At 39.3% G+C, this 22,453-nt stretch overlaps 1 protein-coding gene across 1 annotated transcript in view; it reads left to right on the plus strand.

Moving 5' to 3' along the window:
• Window positions 1-22,453, plus strand: part of LOC139721313 (transient receptor potential cation channel subfamily M member-like 2) — a 433,859-nt gene that overhangs the window by 62,131 nt on the left and 349,275 nt on the right. The window contains exon 3 of the mRNA XM_071632667.1: window positions 4,733-4,818. Coding sequence (XP_071488768.1) covers window positions 4,733-4,818 — 86 coding nt within the window. The remainder of the gene's footprint in view (window positions 1-4,732; window positions 4,819-22,453) is intronic.

Consider the following 22,453-nt stretch of genomic DNA (forward strand, 5'->3'; position numbering starts at 1 on the left):
AAGTTGGGGGTCATGGGTCAAAGGTCAGGGGTCAAAGTTCAAGGTCAACTCCTCAAAATATCACTACTTTTCTTATATTTATGCAATGCCTGAAGGATTTTTTTAACTTGATGTATGCATGTATAACCCAATATATATTCTGCGGGAAGCTTCGTGCCAAAAGGTCAAAGGTCAAAAGGTCAAAGGTCAAGTGAAAGTGCTAAATTGCACTTCTTCCTCCATATCTCAAAAGTAACTCAAGGTATTATCATGAAACTTACATATTTATGCATGCTCTACCTAACAGTGATTCTCTTTGGAACTGTGAGGTCAAAGGTCAAAGGCCAGGTTTAGATAATACTATTTTACCATTTGATACAGAATTTACATTTTTTCTCAATACCTTGAAAATTACTCAATGCATAAACTTATAAAAGGGTCAAAAGTCCAGTAAAAATCATCAGTTCCCCCAAATACCTGCACTCTGACGTTTTAATCATTCATCCAATTGATAGTTCTAGGAAAGTGAACATTCAGCACATTTGTGGCAAACCTGTCATTTTAATATCTTGCCAATTGTGTGAAACTGTCATCACACATTGTCAAGACATTGTACTATAGACCTGCATTATTGCGGAGGCATACACCTGTCGCCGTAGCGACATTTCTAGTTTTTTTTTGTTTGTTTTTTTTTAAAGAAGATGTTCGCACGCAGTGTCTTTTCCCCGTACCACTGCGCGTTCTGTTTCAATTCGTTTGGGTTGTAGGTTTTTTTTTTTTCCCTTGAATTTTCACTATGCCCTATAAACACGTGGAACACGCACCAGCCATACACCACAGGTAGCTCACCGCAATTTTTGCAGCCAAATACTCGACTTTGTCAACACGAAATCCCCTAAAACAATAAAGAGATGATGGAGTACCTTGTATCGGTGCATAAACGAAATACCATTGATGGAGAATAAAATATTCTTTAAAAAAAATAATAAAATAGAGTTCAGCCAACATATGAGTTTGTCGTCCCACAAGTTTTACACGTGTTTTTCACAAATTTGATAACACTTATATAGTTAGAACATGCATGTCGCCAATTCTCGAGGATGTCGCACACAATGTTGCAGGCTTCTGTTGTGTCGCACAATATTATTACAGCGACATGCTCATACCCGTGGCTACACTGGCGTCGTAAATAGGTAGTTCATAACTACAATCAAACTGAAGCTTACTAAAGTACTAGTATACCACCCACAAGATCTTGCGATATTCCTCTGAAACTCACAGAACTTGGATTTACTTATGTTACCTCAACCTCGGTATGCGCAGCTTGATTTTCCTCCCTTTGGAGTTGAATGTGGAGGTTTTGTGTTTCTCTGAAGGAAGAAGAGCGTGTTCGAAAGAAAAAAATAATCCGGTAAGTCCATTTTCCTTGAAAATCAATCGATTAATGATTTACACTGTCAATCTGAATATAATCTGTATGTAAAAATAAAAAAAAAACAAACAAACACGTAACTCGGATTATTTTCAGTCTAAAATCATGTTTTGGGGCCAATAGGCCACTTATCATAGGCCTACTATAATGCACCATCTGCATAATGAAAACACCAACGTAACTTTGAAATACAAAAAAAAAAAAAAAAAATAAATGAATGAATTAGTGCAGGCCGAACTAAAGGCCAAAGAGTGACCTACATATCCTAAGCCCGCCGCACACTATTGGAATACGACTCACGACTATGACTGACCGACTTTGGATTTGAAAAAAACAAAACAAAACAAAAAACAACTCGTTTATGCTGAAGCTGCTGTGACTTGTTCAGGATCCAAACTCTGTCAGTCCTATAGTCGTGAGTATGGGATGGGCTTTATTCCATCAAGGAGCTTCAAGCTCTGATTCCATCCTCGATCGACTGTATCATGGAGCTACTGGCACTGTTCTCCACGATTGCGTCATAACGAGGCAGGTTTGTGAAAGTCTTTCCCTCTTCCTCTCTCTCTCTCTCTCTCTCTGCAATCTGATCACTCCATCTCTGGCGTGGTTTCTTCTTCCTCTTTTTTTGTGAGTCTGACCCGACTCAAGGTCAATAAACGTTCGATCTATTTCTGTACCCGTGTCAAGACAGGTGGACTGGAACACTCCCTGGTGTCAGTGTGCTTGTGAGTATGTGTGTGTGTGTGTGTGTGTGTACTGTGTGTGTATGTGAGTGTGTGTATGTGAGTGTGTGCGTGTGTGTGTGTTGCTGTTCCAAACGTAAACCAGCGCGAGCGGGTATTGCATTCATGCATGCATCTGGTCGGGCTGGGAGCTGGTTGAGGTGATGTCTTCCTTCATGTACAGTACTGAATGAATAGAGAGTTCCCGTCTCCCCGGTAAACGACCTCCCTGGTAAAACGATCGACTGCTGAACAGGGCATGCTAAGGCTGCTTACAAGATAGATGTCATCTATCTCAAAGCAAGTCCGCGTGATAGTCTAGCACTGTGGTGGAGCCTCTAAAATCACGAGAGTTTACCAACATATGAATTCAGACAATATTAAAAATATCTAACTACATTAAAATATCATGTAGGAACTACTGTCTTATTTGGCAGCACAGCAAGTCACTTCTCACCACCGCAGTGTTGTCAAGTTGTGTGCGCGTACAATCTGTATGTATAATCCGTGCTTCGCTGCATAGCGAGCCTCGATCTAACCAGGGTGGCCGGTGGTGAGTAAAACGCAGCGCCTAGTAGTATACAAAGTATCCTGATGCATATCTGATCGCCTCAAAGTTGCCGCAGCTATACTCGTCTTTTTTTCCCCTCCGGCAGGATTGACCACTGTTTATGGTCTTCGTATTTGTTTTTGTTTCCCTCCTGCAATGGCTGCTCTATGTCAAACCCGTCTTCGTGTACCATACTACTAGTCCTAGTACACACAAGTCGTACATCCTCGCCTCATGTACCATAATCTGTGATCACGCATTGTCGGCACTGTACATACCGCTCGCATGCATGCACGCATTACCGCATCGCACAAACAGCTTCAGAGGAGTGTTAGCGCTGCGGCACTGCCCGGATAACTGGCGGTCACAGAACTCTACACAAGTTCTGTGCTGGCGATCCGGTTCTCACGAGTTACACGCAGAATGATCGTTGAGGGAGCTATATAAAGATTCGAACGATTCGAACGAGCCGTTAGTATTTATTGACGTTGTACAGCGTCGATAATATCCGAAACCATTATTGCATGATTACTAAGACATGAGAGCACTTTGGGGCGAGTAAGTCTCACTGTGTTGGTTATATGAAAGGTACTTTAACCTGAAACACAAACTAAGACAAGGCAATCTCAGGGAAACTTTGTAAAGGTACCAAAACTTCATATTATCTTTAAAATACAATGCAGAGGCAGTATTCGACGAGTCACAATATCAACAAACGAACAATATGAAGGGATATTTTACTTGTATCTTGTTTTATTTCCGTATCAATTTCCTATGTATTATACATGACAATGCCATGCAGGTAATCATCATATTGGTGAATTGGTAATAACATGTTCTCTTAGCATGATATGCTAGAAAGTGCTGTATTTGAGCATACCTCTCTTATCTGGCCAAATCGATTATTCGGACTCCTGCTGGCCTGACATGGCCAGAGGATCGAGGTCCTACTGTATTTCATAACAAAGTTGTGTGATGATTGCGAAGGCTGTAAAGGGAAAGTAAACCCAAACAGCAATGTGGATTGAGTGAAAGCAGCAACATCAGTAGAACACACCAGTTAAAGTTTGAGGAAAATCGGACACTCGATGCAAAAGTTATGAATTTTTAAATTTTGGTGTTGGAACAGCTGGATGAGGAGGCTACTAGACGTTATGACGTATGAGTGGACAACAATACAAAGAAAATATAAAGAAAATTCAACAAAAATTCACTTTCCTAGCATTATGAAAGAGCACTTGAGTAACCGCTTTTAGAAAGCAATAGGGATAATTGCTACCCTTAAAGGGTGTGTACAGTTCTGGTCGAGGTGAAAATTTAGCTTTTAACGTTTTGCGAGATATTCAGAAACCACTCTATGAGATGTCAAAGAGCATGCACTTCTAATGGGTATCAAAAGTTTATTAGATGAAAATCGGTTTTGAAATGGCTGAGATATCCAAAAACAATGTGAAACAAAGAGATCCTAATAAAGTTGGGGCATGTCGCCTTTAATTATTAGCACTTTTTTGGATATCTCAGCCATTTGAAAACCAATTTTCATCAAATAAACGTTGAATCCTTCTTAAAATTACATGTTCTTTCATATTTCACAAGAGGCTTTTCATTATCTTACTTAGGAATGTTCAAAACATGAATCCCTACCTCAACCAATACTGTACAGTCCCTTTAACATATGTCATTATCAAGTTGATGGAATTTGGAATTTTCATCAAAAATGAATTTTTGTGGAATTTGCTTTATACTTTCTTTATATTTTTGTCCACTCATACGTCATAACTTCTAGTAGTCTCCTCATCCAGCAGTTCCAACACCAAAACTTTAAAAATTCATAACTTTTTGCATCGATTGTCCGATTTTGCTCAAACTTTTACTGATACAATGTATGTTCTACTAATGTTGCTGCTTTCACTCAATCCACATTGCTCTTTGGGTTTTAGTACTGTGAACAGATATGATGTGTTTGAAAAGGTCATTGTAGGCATCACACATAATTTTGCTTTTGACAGCAGTCACTAAAGTTTTAATGTCTTTTTTATGCACATGAAGGTAAATCCATCATGGGTCAGGAAGAACATCAATATGAGAGAGTGTATACGGTACACAGAAGCTTCACCCTCACAGAAGAAGAAACGGTGAGTTTTGGATAAGTGCTCCTTTGAGTCATAATAGAGATCTGTCTGTTTAATTGTTTTTATGTTTTCTTTGTGATGACATTTCTTACCGAAGCAAATTTCTACTGAATTGTAGCATATGATACATGTTATGCTGTCATGTTAGACTTTGATTTCACGTTTGTTTCTATCAAATGATTCAGTTTCATTAGCAGGAATGTTTCTTGTGTATACTACATGAAAGTTGATACTTGGGTTGGCACACCTCAGACATAACCTTCTAAACTTTACTTTTTGTCTCGCCCACCGGAGGTGAAGGCGAGACTAAGGGATCCAAATGGCGTCCGTCCGTCGTCCGTCCATCGTCTGTCACAAATGTTAAAGTTTACCTGCAAGACTCTCTTATGATGCATAACTTGGCAACTGTTCCAGCAATGGCAGCCACACTTCGGTGATAGAAGCACTAGGGGTATCTTCATGTTATGGTGTTGTCGGAGGTCATGTGATGATGTCAAAGGTCATTTGAGGTCATATATTAAAGAGTATGTGCAGGACTCTCTTTTCTATGTTAAAGTTTACCTGCAAGACTCTCTTTTGACAAATAACTCACATAAGTTGCTTGGATTACAACCTAACTTGGGTGATGGATGCACTGGGGGTACCTTCATGTTATGGTGCCGTAAGAGGTCACATGATAAGGTCAAAGGTCATTTGAGGTCATACGTTAAAGTTTACTTGCAAGACTCTCTTATCACACGTAACTCAGCACATGTTGCTACAATGGCAATCAAACTTGGGTGATGGTAGATGTCTCTTGGGAAGTTGAAGGTTGCCACAAGGTCAAAGGTCACAAACAGGGGTCAACAAACTTTTAGGGCCCAATGTTAAGTTTTTAGGGCGCATTTCGTTTATGGCTTATAACTTTTGATCCCTTTGTTCGTTTGAAACTTGGATGGAAGATGTCCGTTGAGGAAGTAAAGGTCGTCACAAGGTCAAAGGTCACAGACAGGGGTCAACAAACTTTAGGGCCCAATGTTATGTTTTTAGGGCACGTTTTGATTGTGGCTCATAACTTTTGATCCCTATGTCCGTTTGTGACCAAACTTGGACGGTAGATGTGTCTTGGGAGTTAAAGGTCATCACAAGGTCAAGGGTCACAGAAAGGGGTCAACAAATTTTTAGGCCCCAATGTTAAGTTTTTATGGCGCATTTCGATTATGGCTCATTATTTTTTATCCCTTTGTCCGTTTGTAATGTAAATGTCCCTTGGGGTGTTGAAGGTCAGCACATGGTCAAAGGTCATAAGCAGGTCTATTAACTTCTGGGAGTTATGAAAAATATTAATTCCTTGTACGCGAATGGGCGAGACACAATTTGGCACTTGCCTTGTTAAACAGAAATGTCTTGAGAGCAGTTTTAAACTTTAACACTGTGGGAGCTTCTTTTAACACGGAATAGCATTCCACAGTGTGGGAGCAGCATGAGCAAATGATCGCTCACCATAAAACTTTGCTGTGATAGCAGGGCATTGGAAAAGATTTTTCTGAGTTGATCTTAATATGAGAGGGAGCGTACCTTACCAAGAACTTACTGAGATATTCTGGTGAAAGCCGGCACTGATAAGTCAGGAACAGTATCTTATAAACTATACATGACTGAACAGGGAGCCAATGTAGCTGCTTTAAAATGAGAGTTATGTGAGAACTCTTCTTCGTGCGGGTGATCAATCTTGCAGCTGCGTTATGAATTGCCTGGAGTTTATGTAGCTGTGAGTCAGAGATATTATACAACAAACTGTTACAATAGTCTAAATGACATATAACAAAAGCCTGAACAAGCTTCTTAGTGGTCTTTGCATCCAAAAACTGACGAACTTTTCCAAGTTTACATAAAGTGAAGGATGCCGATTTATATTTCTGTCAAACAAATTTATCCATGACCATATTCTGATCGAATATCACACCAAGGTTTTTGGCTGTTGTACCAGGTACAATGGAAGTACTGTCAATCTTTATTGCAGGAAGTTCCATCCTTCTGCAAAATCGAGATGTGAGGTGTAAGATCTCAGTTTTTTTCATCATTCAGTTTAAGACCATTTTGGATTGACCATAGTTTAATCTCTTTGACACAACATTCTACTTCAGAGATTGCATCCTGCAGGTTACAAGGTTGAAATGAAATATCTGAGTGTCATCAGCATAACACATCCCTGACATTCGGTAGGACACGATATCTCGTAAAGGAGAAGAATACATGGTTTACAAACAACATTGGGCCAACCACAGAGCCCTGGGGGACACCAATATCTAATACATGAGCAGAGGATTCTAACTTATCTATTACAACCATCTGCCTTCTCTGCTTTAAGTATGATTCAAACCACTTATAAGCAAGAGATGTGATACCAAACTTGTGTTGCAACCTCTGCAGTAAAACATCGTGCCTGATGGTGTCGAATGCCAATGAAAAGTCAAGCAGAACAGGTATGGTTTCATTGCCATGATCTAGAGAAAGATTAATATCATTTGACACTTTTAGTAATGCAGTTTCACAACTGTGGAATGGTCAGTGCGTAGACTGCAGGGGTGAGTGTAAATCGTTATCAGAAAGATAGTGCTGAATCTGCCAAACCTTAGCTCTCTCTATAATCTTTCCAAGAAATGAAAGATTAGCAACTGGTTGATTATTCTTCAACTGCTCGGGATCCAACCTTGACCCTATAATGAGGGGAAAAACAATGGCCTCCTTCAGACTTTTAGGAAATGTACCCTCTTCAAAATGATATATTTATGACGCATGTGATATATGGAGCAAATTCTACAACACACTTCTTTACAAGAGAAGTTGGCATTGGATCAAGTTTACACGTTGCAACACCCGACTTCTTGATAATTTCCTCCACTTCATAGATTTTCATTCTTTTGAACTTAGAGAAATTCACGTTCTTGCCTATAGGGTCTGGAGCTGGTGTGGGATCTGTACTCATACTACACAAACTGCAGATATTTGTCTAACCTTGTCAACGAAAAAATTCTGAAAATATTCAGGTAATGCCACAGAATCAACGCTAGGTATTAAAGTTAAAGAAGGCTTTAGGCTTAAACATCCTTCCAAATTTCTGGAACAACTCACGAGGACGACAGTCCTCAAACTGTCCTTGATGATATTCTCTCTTTCTTGTCGTGAGTGCTTTCTTATAGTGACAACAAGCCTTCCGAAATAGGTTAGAAATATATTTTTACCTCATATGTTTTGGAACATAGAAATAGACAAGAAATAGACAAATTATAGACAAAATATAGACATGAAAACTGGTTTAAAGATGGACCAAGAAAAGATTCTCCCATCCAAAATACGGAAAAAATAGTCTAGAAATAGCCTGAAAATCAGTGAAAAATGGCAAAAACATATATTTCTAACATATTTTGTTGAAAATAAGAACAGAGAACAAATAGAGACAAAAAATAGACAGAAAATAGTTAGAATTATGTTAGTCTATATCGAGACAAAATAGCATAAAAATATATTTTTAACCTATTTTTTAGAACCCATAAAATAGTGGAAAAATAGAGACAAAAAAGGACAAATGTATTTTCTCACTTTTTTTTGTCCCTAAAAAATAGGATGAAAATAGTGAAAATAAAAATTGGCAATGCAAAAAGGTTAAAAAAAGCAAAAATATTGGGCTGTCATGTGTCTCTTAAGATGCAGAAGTCAAACATAGCCCAAATTGATATAATGTGTTTTTACAGTATAATGTATTAAGTAGACTTATGTGGGGTTGACTGTACTGTTATTAGAATTTAAAACAAGAAAGTACTTTCTTTAAAGGGGATGGCTAGTAACCGATCAGTGGGAATCAGTGGGAATGCTGAGGGATGATTGTTCCAATCCTTGTGGGATTCATTTAAGAGTACATTATATATCTACTGCTGTGTGAAAATTATTTGCTTCAGAACGGTCTCATATTCAAGTAATGTGCAGATTAATGCCCCGTCACTGACCAGGGACGCTTACCTGGAAGCATTAAACTGCACATTACTTGAATATGAGACCATTCTGACGCAAATAATTTTCACACAAGAATAGATATATAATGTACTCTTAAATGAATCCCACAAGGATTGGAACAATCATCCCTCAGCATTCCCACTGATTCCCACTGATCAGTTACTAGCCATCCCCTTTAAAGGGTAAAAACAGTAAATTACAATTGTACATTAAAAAGTTATTTTCGACAGCTGTTGCAGGAACAACCCTTATACAAATTTGTAAAGTATGCCTCGCAAGCTTGCAGATTAGCTTGCCGCAAACTTGCGGGCCAGATCTTGGCAAGCTTGCGGCAAGCTTGCGGCAAGCTTGCGGCAAGCTTGCGGCAAGCTTGCAGGGTTCCAAATATTTAAATGAGCTGCTGCAAATTTGCATACTAGCTTGCTGCAACCTTGCAGGGCTAGCTCACATACCTGCAAGCTTGCACAAAGTTTGAAACGGTTTAGCTTGCGGCAAGCTTGCGGCAAGCTTGCAGGGTTCCAAATATTTAAATGAGATGCCGCAACCTAACATGCTAGCTTGCTGCAACCTTGCAGGGCTAGCTGACCTGCAAGCTTGCACAAAGTTTGAAACCTTGCATAGTAGCTTACTGCAACCTTGCAGGGCTACCGGTAGCTGAACTGCAAATTTGCAGCCTTGTGTATGGACTTCTGGCAACCTTGCAGGGCTAGCTGACCTGCAAGCTTGCAGGGAGTTTGCAACCTTGTGTGCTATGCTACCAGTTCGCGGAATGCTTGCTGCAAACTTGTCGCAATCCTTTGCAAGCTTAAGTTTTTTAAGAAATTAAGAAATTTGATAACTAGAGCACTCGCACAGGAGACCCGTTCGAGCACATATCCCCCGAACCCATCTCCCATCCCCCATCTGGATTACTTTTTAGGCCAGAATGTTGTATAATATGGCAACTGTCGCAGGAAACAATAAAATCTGACGAGAATTGAGGCTGGTATATAACACATACAAGGAATATGACATGTCATCCTCTAAAAGTGTGAACAATGAGAGCGCTGGCAATGAAAACTTTTTTTACCTAGAATAACTCCCCATAAACCTCAATAGCAAATTCGAACAAAATCCGACAAGAAATGTAGCTGATAGAGCACGCACAAGAAATGTGACTGGCATCTAAGTTGGAGCACTGAGGGCGGCACCACCACAAGCTGTTGTGTCCTACATGTACATGTAGAAAGGCCATTCGTTCACCGATCTTTAGCAAGTCTGAATAAAATCCCATAAGAATTGAGGTTACATGTAGTACAGCACATACAAGAAATATGACATGGCATCCTTAAAAGTCGAAACAATGAGGACACTGTCATTGAAAACTTCGGTTACCGGTACCTAGAATAACCCCCCACAAAACCTCCATAGCAAGCCTGAATAAAAGCCGACCAAAAATGTCGCTTATAGCCTACGTAGAGCATATACAAGATATTTTTTGTTTGGTAGATACTTTATTTTCTGCAAATCAATATATACATAAATTGCATAATCATGAACATGGGAAACATACAAAGTATATTTGAAACAGAATCGTTTGACTTGCATAAACAATGATATAATAAAGGAAATTAATGATATTACAGTATGCATGTCTATGCAGCTGGGATTACAATAACAATATTATATTTAAGAAGCGATAATGCAGAGGGCCGTCATTGTAAGCATTGCTTGAAAAGATGGCCGGCCCGAGGAAAAGGTAGGTAGGTAAATTGGTAACAATACAAATTCTGCTGCGAAGATAGCAGGGGAAAATAAACTCTGGTGTGTGATGGTGGTGAATGTGCGTGCAAGTGCTTGAAAGTGCACAGGGGCAGATAGGCTGGAATTTAGAATAATAAAATTGGTTTGCTAGAAGAGGGAATGACTTACGATGTTGCTACTATCGGGAGACCAACATGAGTCATATAAATTATTCGTGCTTAATTTGTATTTGAAGTATACTGTAGTAATATGCTTCTTTAAATCTGCTTTGAATGAAAACAAGGAGGCACACTGTTTCAACTCCTCAGGAAGAGTGTTCCATGTATCCGGACCGTGATGTCTAATCGACTTTTGAGCAAGGAAAAGCTTTGGATTACTTAAATGAAAATCATGGGAACGACGGGTAGGGTATGGGTGAATATGGTCATTGGTTACTAGGGCATTATGGAAAAAGGGTAATAAATTTCGAATGTGTTTATGTATACATATAGCAGTTAGGTATGAATGTATATCATGGGCCTTGAGAGTTTTTAGGCGATAAAATATGGGATCAGTGTGAGCCAAAAAATTTGAATGTGTGCATATATACGAAGAGCCTTTTTCTGAAGAAGAAAAATTGTGTTGAGTTTGGTTTTGGTACAGTTGCCCCATACAATATTACAGTACATTACATATGGTAGAAATAAGGTATTGTATAACATCATTGAAATTTGATCATTAATTAAATATTTCATTCTCCTTAAAGCACCAGTTGCTTTAGATATTGCTGTTATAATATTATGGACATGAGTATTCCAAGTTAGATTGCTATCTAGGGTCACCCCTAGGAACTTGGTTGAATGTTTCTCAGCAATGTTTATATCATCAATAGAAATACTTTGAGGAAGGGTGGGTTGGGATTGAAGCATATGAAAGTGTATAAAACATGTTTTATCAATATTCAATGAAAGCATATTCTAAACCATTTTAAAATATTACTTAATTCCATATTTAATGTGTCAACCAGTGTTACAATATCCTTATGGGAATAAAAGATATTGGTGTCGTCTGCAAATAAAATGAAGTTTAAACGAGGAGAGGAATTAATGATATCATTAATATAAATCAAAAAAAGTAGGGGCCCGAGGAGATCCCTGAGGGACACCACATGACACGTTCAAATATAATGAGTAACTGGATTTAAATGCAACATATTGTTTTCGATGACCTAGATAACTTCTAAACCATGACAAAGTAATCCCTCTCACGCCATAATTATGTAATTTTTCAAATAAAATGTCATGATCAATAGTGTCGAATGTTTTACAAAGATCCATAAAGACTCCAATTATGCGCTCCTTTTTAATAATAAGCGCATCAATAATATTATCAACAGATTTGATTATAGCATAATCGGTAGAAAATCCTTTCCTAAAACCAAACTGATTCACATTTAATACTTAATTTTCTATCATAAACGAGGAGAGACGCTTATAAACTAATTTTTCTAAAATTTTCGATATTATAGGTAACAATGAGATGGGTCTATAATTTTTCACAATTGATGGATCTTCTCTTTTATAAATGGGGATAACTTTGGCGATTTTGAAAGAGTCTGGAAACTTACCGTTAAGTAGGGATAGATTGAATATGTGGGTGAGAGGGGCTGCTAAGGGGTAAATTATTTTTTTCAAAAAATTCAAAAAATTCGGCGTATTGAAGTTATTAAAGATTTATCATTAATCATAACAATCGGTAAATGATCAGATATATCTAAATAAAGAATACCGTTCGTACAGATCCATCGATAATAAGATGGATCTGTGAGTTCCTCACTAGACATAGATGTCGTGTCCGATACCAAGGAGCGTTGTCACCATGGAAACCTGTCACAGCGGGCGTCCCACAGGGTACTCGTCTGGGTCCTGCATTGTTCCTTGCTCTGATCAATGACGCGTTGTGTGGTGATCTTGACAGCAGATGGAAATACGTGGATGACATGTCGCTCGCCCTGTGCTCTGATCGCCGTTGCAACCCATACAACCGCGTGCAGGAGGTCCTCACCTCTTTGGAAGATTGGTGTGACAACAATCGCGTAAAGCTCAACCCCAAAAAGTGCATTGTCATGAGGCTATCCTTCGGGAAACGAAGCCTCCCAGATTTCGATTTTACACTTTGCAACGAAGTGATGAACGAAGTCACGTCAGTGAGGCTCCTAGGCGTCATGATACAAAGTGACCTCAAGTGGGAATGCCATGTCCGTACTATAGTGTCGCGGGCAAACCGTCGCATGTATATGCTCCGAATGTTGAAATCATTCAACATGCCTACTGATGATCTTGTGTCTGTGTATGTTGGATTCATTCGACCGCTTCTGGAATACGCATGCCCAGTGTGGCACTCAGGTCTCACGGTCGCACAGGCAGGTCTACTTGAGCGGGTCCAGAAGAGGGCACTGAGGACCATTCTACCGCACTGCAACTACGAGGTAGCACTGGAAACAGCCCTAATTTCCAGCCTAGAAGTGAGACGCGAGGAGTTGTCTATGAAATTTGTGCAGAAATCGGCAAACTCTGTGTACTTCCAGAAATGGTTTGTGCTGAATGCGTCCTCTCGAAAACTCAGACACACAAAGCGCTACATGGAAAAAAGATGTCGCACTAAGCGTTTCGAGAATAGTGCAATTCCTTACCTCACAAGGCTGTTGAATTCTACATCAATGTAAATCATTTTGAATTGTTATCCCGGGTTAAGATGACTGACAAGTCTCTGTCTGGTCAGAGCGATGGCACGCCCCTCATACTCATTCCTTACAGTTTTTTTTTTTCTCTCTCTCCTTCAGCCTTTTACTTCTTTCTCTCATTTCAACCTCCTCCTTTCTTGTCCAGAAAAGGTTATCAAGGTCATAACCTCTATATCATTACCCTAGGCCCATTTACACTTGCTTGGAAAAATCGCGATTTTTCTAAAATCGCGACATTTGGGTGTAAGTTGCTAAGCAACTACACCCAAACGCCCTCGAAACATCGCCAGAAAAATCGCCAGCCGGAGTGCGATTTTTTGAAACTTCGCGAAGTTTGAGGCGAAGTTAGCGAGTGTAAACCCAAGCCGCAGAAATATCGCGATTTTTCATCACGTGACTTTCGGTATCGGATTGCACCGGGAGTTTACGCGCGCTCCCCTCTTTGGAACGTGTAGAGAGTACGTCGGTCACTGGCCAGAGTACTACACACACGGTATAGACAGCTGTGTACAGGTCTAAACGGCCGATCCTCGATCGGCTCGTGGTCTCTCACCTCCCTCTCCCTGATGAAACTAGTACGTGAAAACTACTACATAGCAAACTTGAAGTTCTCCAACCACGTATCATCACCCCATGACGAGTTAACAAAATTATGTTCTCCCAGAAAATGCGTTGATTCAGATTGTGGGAGTGCCCGTACTGCTCTCGATATACATTGTTTGTGGAATACAGGAGTACGTAACAAGTGTGAGTTCTTGCTGTCGCCTGATAAAATACCAGTCCTAACTTCCAAGTCCTACTTCTCACTTTCGTCATATCGGCAAAATTTCATGATCCTCCTGAATGCTGCTGTAGATGAAGTTTTACACACCTACTACGTATGTGATCTAATATAGCAAGCTCTATAGTTTTACCGTAAGTAAACAGTCGCGAGAAGCACAGATTTATGTGTGCATTGTACTGATAAAAAGCCCTGCTCAACATTCCAACCAGCTGGCTGTGATCAAAATACGTGTATACTGTATACTGCACTGCAGTGAAAACGAACAGAATAGCGCGCGCTTCCACTCAGCTGCCGTGTTGAAAAGAGGTAAATTACGCATGCGCACTACCAACCAAAAAATCGCGATGTTTCGTGTGAAGCTCAAACTTCGCATGCTTTTGCGCAAGTGTAAACGGTGGACCAAAATATCGCGATTTTAAAAATCGCGATGTTAGTAAGTGTAAATGCGGCTCCTATTGCATAATACAAATGAGTTTCATGATGTTATTTTCTTAATATATTACTTTTCTGATTACGTCAATATTGGATTCCTGAGTAAAGTTGTACATGCATATGGCTGTGTTTGTTTGTATACGTATGTGTGCACACGCACATTCACGTAGTCCTTCTTTGTCTCTCCTTCTCCCTCTCTATCTTTACAAGACCCCTCTTTTACCCATTCTACCCTGTTCTTCCAATCTACTCTACCAGGTGAAAGCTTTCATTAACTCTGTTTTATTTTGAAGGTACCACCTTCTCTATCACGTTGCTGTATCTCCTTATCTTTACAATTCTTATATGTGCGGTCCACGATATGTATGTATTTATTCTTGTGAAAGTTAAATAGGATATAAATTTGTTATTTTTTCATTCTGCACCCCATACAAACGTCCATATTTATGTATGCACATGCATAAGTCTGTGTATGTATGTATGTATGTGTATACCTGTATGATGTATTATGTACACATCCAAAATTTGCGAGACCCTCTTTTTTTTATCCAATTTGTTTTGTCCTTCCCATCTCCCCTGGGAGGCGAAAGCTTTGACTGATAATGTTATTATTTTGATGGAGCAACTTTTCTGACTATGTTGCTGTTCATCACCGGGTATCTTTCTATTTTCCCAATATCTATTAACAAATATGTGTGGTTTATGATATGTATTTTACTGAGAAAGCTACGCAGAATATAAATATGTTATTTTTGTAACCCTGCCCCCTTATACAAAGGTTCGTACATGGTATGTGAGTATATGCAAATGGTTGTGTATTTGTGCGTATTGTGTATACTTGTATATGTATTGTATACACATATCTATACTTACATGCCTTTATCTCTCCTTCTCCCTCTATCCCTCTCGTATCTCTATATTCTACATCTCTTCCGTAGTGATACTAGCTTTGAAAATCACCCCATAAAGCTATTTTTTCTTCATAAATCTGCAATTCTGAATGGAGAAATATGACATTTTTATGTATATTTTTATGTATATTTTGGGACAGTTAGAGGAACTATTCTGTGAGTTTGATGTTGTTATTTGGATTATGTTTAAAGAAGAATGTGGGTCACGGGTATTTCTAAGGGTCAGGTGAGAGTGCTAGGGCATATGTTTCATCTGATAATCTAGTCATTAGAATGAAATTTGGTTATGAAATATAAAAAAACAACAGTTGATATAATTATATTGGGGTTGTGCAATCACATCTTTAAATTGTTAAATATTTTATTTTTGGTTATCATCAATCATGCAAACCTGATGTTTTGTGTATGATGTTATGTAGTTTTATTGGAGTAGAGGCAAACCAGCCGTCATAGTAATTTTTATATAGTTCTGATTGTTTTGACAAATGTGGAATATGTTCTTATCTTGCATGATATATTATATCGGATAATGCTCAACTTATTGATTTGCGTACTTATGATATTTTCCCACTCAATTCTATCACACGTGCAAATGCTTTACTCTGTAACCGTCTGAATGTTTGAATTTGTATGTATATATTTTATGTAATATTATACGCAATTTAGCCCTCGGGCTACGAGATGTGATATGAATAAATAAACCTTTCAATAAAATACAGGTTTCAATTATAACATTAGACAGTATATTATCTATTAATGTTTTACTATGGGTGGTGTTATTTATTCTGGTAGGTTTATTGATGTGGGGATGCAGTGAGTTGGAAAGTAATATGTCATGGAAATGGGTGGGTTGTAATAAATCTATATTGTAATCTCCCTTAAAAAAAAAAATGGATTCTCTTTCTCCAAAAATTTCATTAGCACATTGGTCGAAGTTTTCAATAAAAGATTGAACGTCATTTTGTGGAGGACGGTAAATGGTACCAACTATAATATTTTTTTCATTATCATTTAAGATTCCAATAAATAAACTTTCTGCTCCCTGAATACACAAATCAGTTCGAATTTTAAATCTAATTTGATTATTAACGTACATGGCAACTCCACCTCCTATGCCATGCTTTCTGTCATTACGAATAAAATTATAATTTTCAATGCCAAATAGGTACGGGGAATTAGTGTGCAACCATGTTTCGGTAACTCCTATAACGGAGAATGGAAAATCATTGAGGGAACTTAAAAATAGTTCAAACGTATCAAAATTTTTAGTTAAGCTTCTTGAATTAAGGTGAATTAAACTGAAATTAGCACAAATCTGATTTGCCTTATTGGAAGGAAAAAAATGACTGTTGAATTCATTGATAGTGAAATACTGGCTTGTGTGGTTGACTAGCTGTTGGTCATCTATTCCAAAATCAGAATTCATTTACAATGAGTGACATTACGTAATAATGGCCTATCATGGTGCAACGGGAAGTGCAGTGCACATCGTATACACGGGATGTATACGATGAGGTGCATCGGTGCGTGATGAGCTGTAACTGACCATAGAGGAGTGACTGAAACAAAATTACTGACATGATCTGCAGGACTGCAGAGCACAGACATACAAAAACACAAGAAAGAAAACATGTATTGAAGAGTAATAATCGACCGTAACTATCTGCCTTACGCAAAGCAACATAGAATCAAAACGGCAATAGACCAGCTCTGAATTTATCGGTTCTAACATTAACTTTAGAAAATAAATGTAAACTTTATAACTGAACTGAGTACAATATCATGATTTCGGTAATGAGAGTGACATGAACAGCAAAGTTTCACGTAAAGTTTACCCCTGAATACCGGCAAAACCCGTGGTTGGTAAAGAGAGAGGGGGAGAGAGAGAGAGGGGGGGAAGAGAGAGAATCTTAGAGATTTTAGGAATAAAGTTTGAAACCTAATTCAAAATTGCAATGAGAAATCAATGTAAGTACACTCTGTTCTAGCATCGACATCAAATCAATGAACCCATGGATCACCCCCCCCCCACACCCTCCGCAACAAGTCACCCAGTCAACCCGACGTACAACAACACATTATAACAATAAACAGAATTCTGCATTCGGGGCAACCTCATGCAGGCCACCGGTAATAATGAAAACCTCGGTGACAGAGGCATATGTGAGAGGCATGCATAGAATACTTTGATCTAGTTTCAATAGTTAAAAAAACAACAACAAAAATTGATATTTTTGGTCATCAATGAAAATGTATATGTTATGCGCTAAAAGGGGACCCTGTTTGTGAGGCATGTGGTGGGTCGGAGAACGTCCCTTCGGCTGGAACAATTCACAAACGTACATAAAGTCAGAGCAACGCAGACTCCAGTAGCTATTGACAGAAGAAGAATTGGGGGATTGGAAACCGACTCAACTCCTCCATTGAACGAAGTAGCTGCTGGGTGATTGTGTGTTCGTGGATACCCTTCTCTGGCAGTTATTCGTCTAGCACATGCCTACCAATGTGCAGCAGATTCTGGCCTCGTCAAGCGATTCGCTGACAGTTATGCAGGTGGTGGCCGGAGCTTGTGGACCTGGCCACATCCTTGCCATCCCAGCACCAAGTTTTATTCATGCCGTGGTCGCCCCACACCAAACAACACCAACGTCCATTCAATAACTCCAGGATGAGATACACCAGTTGGCGACGCATCTTCGTGACCTTAAATGCAGCCGAATTCAAGGTCAGTCGACAACGCAGGGACAGAGTGCATGCCCTGCGTAATGGCAGCCTTGCTCAAATGTCTGCTTCCGACAAGAGCGAGTGCTGGTACCATCAAACCCATGGAGAGAACACTAGCCATTGTCAACCACCCTGCAGATGACAATCGTCTTCCGGTTCTCAACCGCCTGCTGCCATGGATCATGGAAACGAACAAGCCAGCGCTTAATGGCGACAAGCAGCGTCGGTTCAAACACCCACAGTCGCCTCTTTTATATATCAGACAAGAACACCAGCATGCGATTCCTCATTGTCACCGACGCAGAATCAAGTGTTCGTCCACCTTCACCGGATGAGAGGCAATTTCAATTGAATAAATTCAAGCTGCGGGCGACCAACAAGTCCAACATCACAACATGCGGCAAATGCTCAATGATGCTCAACTTGGGACTGTGACGTGTTTGTCAGTGGATTTTCACAATCGCAGAAATGCTAACTCCTTTCTCACGATCCGACTTCCTCGTCACTGACGGGGAAGTCAGTGTGCTTCGACCTTCCCTGGGTGAGAGGCAATTTCAGTCGAAAAAATTCAAGCTGCAGGCCACCAACAAGTCCAACATCACAACGTGCAGCAAATGCTTGATGATACTCAACTTAGGACTGTGACGTGTTTGTCGATGGATCTTCACAATCGCAGATGTGCCAACACCTTTCTTAGGATCTGACTTCCTAGTACATTTGGAGTGCTAGTCGACGTTAGGCGGCACAAACTGATAGATCCAATGACGAATCTTTCAGTTAGCGACATCATTACTGAACTGATGACGTCCCTCAGCCTAAAAATGATATGTTCTACTGGCAGTCGTTTGACACACTCATCCAACAGCATACCTCCATTACTCAAGCATTCTACACACCATCCATCGTCAATCACCCACAACATAGAGATTCGAGGTCCCCCTGTCTCCGCTGGACCATGCCGTCTCACATCTGAATGCCTCTAAGCTGTGAAACAGGAATTCAGTCACATGCTCCGACTCGGCATATCATACGCCAATTGAAAAGCAACTGGTCTCCTCTTCACATGGTACCGAAAAAAACTCCCGGGGACTAGCATGTGCCCAGAAACTAAAAATTTTTTGGCTTTTCACTTTACAAAATATGCACTTACCACTGCTTCACATGATTCAGTGCGAAACAGTCACCTTTACCCATGTGCAGCCCATACTCTCCCTGTTTGTGCACAGTTCGAATATAAGTAGTGTGTGTGTTTGTGTGTGACACATGGTAGGAGGCATGAATATATGGGAAAAATATGTTTGTCAATCAGTGTTGTCGCAATGCATGTGTTTTTAACATGTTCAAATTAGCAGTGCTGCTTCATTCTCTGCACTGATAATGCTGTGGCTTCATGACATGATTTACACTTGTCAAGATGTGAATTCTAAAAAGGGTTATTTTGTGGATCAAATGGATGAAGGCTTGTTCCGATGATGCATTTGCAAAAATTATAAAATTGCTGTGTCTTTTTTTATGGAGGTTGGTGTCTAAATCGGCATTATTGTTGGGCATGTGCAGGGTTCTCGCCAGGAATTTCTTCACGCTTGTCGGCATTTATGCGCACTGTTCTGGGGGTGGGTGAGCACTAGCGCAGAAGCCTTCGCTAGTGCTCAATACAACACAGATAAATCGCCGCTAAAATGCCACTAAATGCGACATTTTCACGGAGATGTAATGAACGTTGTGAGGCGCGGAAGCCTTCGCTAATGCTCAATACAACACAGATAAATCGCCGCTAAAATGCCACTAAATGCGACATTTTCACGGAGATGTAATGAACGTTGTGAGGGGCATATTCTCACAGAAACAATGCAGAAACTCCATACCTTTTGTTAGCGGCAGTTCCTAAATAATAAATGAAAGAGAAGTAGGTGCCGATGGTGATGGTTCCGATTTGTTTTAGGCCTTTCCTGTTTCACTGTTGCAATAATTAGCCGTCTCTGCATCGCAACAACGCGCGCCGTGTTGCTTTCTCGCCGTCTGCTCGACCACGTGGTAGGCTTACTGCATGCAGATGCGCGAGAAGCGATCGAGAACTTTGGGGACATCGTTGCACTTTCCTTTCTGGGTATACTGCGGTAGTTTGGCCGTGACATCAAAGAGATATCATACAAAAATGTAATGATGTTCATTATTCCGAAGGTTTGTTTAATCATGAAATGAAACGATTCATTACTGAGTACTTCAAAGGTTTGTAATCGAAAACAACAACAACACCAAAGGTCGGTACTACAGATGAATGGTCAAAATAAAACTGATTTCGTTCGAAGATTACTGAGTAACAAGCATTTTTTCTTTATTACTAGTATTTTCCGATCAACAAACCTTCAGAAAGGAATCTATCATCTATCATCGTTATTGTTTCGGAATAACAAACCTTCAGAATACGAAAACACCGTTTTGGGGCCGTTGTTGTATTCCGAAATTATACTGGCAGAACATTCGAAATAACAAAATTGATTTCGTTTGGATAAACGAATATTTTCTCCTTTATCATTTTCTATTAATGATCATTCAAAATTAAGAATGTAGAGTATTATTTTGCCATTATTCTTTCGGAGTAACGAACCCCCAGGGTAAGAAAACTGTAACCGTTTTCATTTCTTCTTTATCGTTTTCCGATTAACGATCGTTCGGAATAAAGAATCTTAAGAATTTTATCGTTATTCTTTCGCAGTAACAAACCTTCTGAGTAAAAGAAAACTGTAACCGTTTTGGGGCCGTCGTTTTGTTCTGGAATTTCACTGACATATCATAAACGTTCGAAATAACAAAACTGATTTCGTTGTGAAATGAACGGACATTTATTAAAATCATTTTAGGATTAACGAACCTTCAGAATAAGGAATCTAGCATTATTTTATCATTAATCTGTCGGGGTAACGAACCCTCAGAGTAAGAAAACTGCAACTGTTTTTGGGCAGTAATTGTTTTATTCCAAATTTCACTGGCAAAACGTTCGAAATGACGCACTGATTTCGTTTTGAAGTTTACGGACATCTTTCTTTATTCAATCTTCGGTTAACGAACCTTCAGAATAAAGAATCTACAATTTATTATTTTATCATTACTACTTCTGTCGGAATAGCAGACCCTTAGAGTACGAAAACACGCTGTTTTGTGCCGTCGTTTTATTCCGAAATTTCACGGACAGAAACGTTCGAAATAACAAAACTGATTTCGTTGTGAAATGAACGGACATTTTTTTCTTAATCATTTTTTGATTAACGAACCTTCAGAATAAGGAATCTAGCATTATTTTATCATTATCTGTCGGAGTAACGAACCCTCAGAGTAAGAAAACTGCAACTGTTTATGGGCAGTCGTTTTATTCCAAACTTTCACTGGCAAAACGTTCGAAATGACGCACTGATTTCGTTTTGAAATTTACGGACATCTTTCTTTATTCAATCTTCGGTTAACGAACCTTCAGAATAAAGAATCTACAATTTATTATTTTATCATTACTACTTCTGTCGGAATAATAGACCCTTAGAGTACGAAAACACGCTGTTTTGTGCCGTCGTTTTATTCCGAAATTTCACTGACAGAAACGTTCGAAATAACAAAACTGATTTCGTTGTGAAATGAACGGACATTTTTTTCTTAATCATTTTTTGATTAACGAACCTTCAGAATAAGGAATCTAGCATTATTTTATCATTAATCTGTCGGAGTAACGAACCCTCAGAGTAAGAAAACTGCAACTGTTTATGGGCAGTCGTTTTATTCCAAACTTTCACTGGCAAAACGTTCGAAATGACGCACTGATTTCGTTTTGAAATTTACGGACATTTTTCTTTATTCAATCTTCGGTTAACGAACCTTCAGAATAAAGAATCTGGCATCATTTTATCATTAATCTGCCGGAGTAACGAAAAAAAAATGAACCTTGGTGGTGATAACTGATGCTGGTGTAGAGAAAAACAAAGACAGCTCGCTCAAAAGATGCTTTCTTCTTTCAGTTTATTTTCTCCCCAGTCATTCCTATCGTTCTCCCATGAACCCCTGCCATGCACGGACGATGAACAAAACAAAGTGTTACCGATGCTGCAATGAAAAAAAAAGAAAGAAACACATCCTCGACGCAAATTATCTACACTTTTCAAGTTTAACAAATTGATGTTCATAATGAAGAATTAAAAAAAAAACACGACCACAAGCAGTGGGGAAACTTGATATCATGGCTTGTGGAAATTTCCACGAAATTTCCACGAAAGCCAGGTGTCAGATAGAGGAATGCCGCGCGCACTGCCACCTTGCTTCAGTGGTCGTAAACAGCGTGTACAT

The sequence above is a fragment of the Diadema antillarum genome, unplaced genomic scaffold (genome assembly GCF_040938485.1).
Source record: "Diadema antillarum isolate AM-2024a unplaced genomic scaffold, OU_Dant_1.0 scf00000001, whole genome shotgun sequence".
In the NCBI taxonomy this organism is placed as follows: domain Eukaryota; kingdom Metazoa; phylum Echinodermata; class Echinoidea; order Diadematoida; family Diadematidae; genus Diadema; species Diadema antillarum.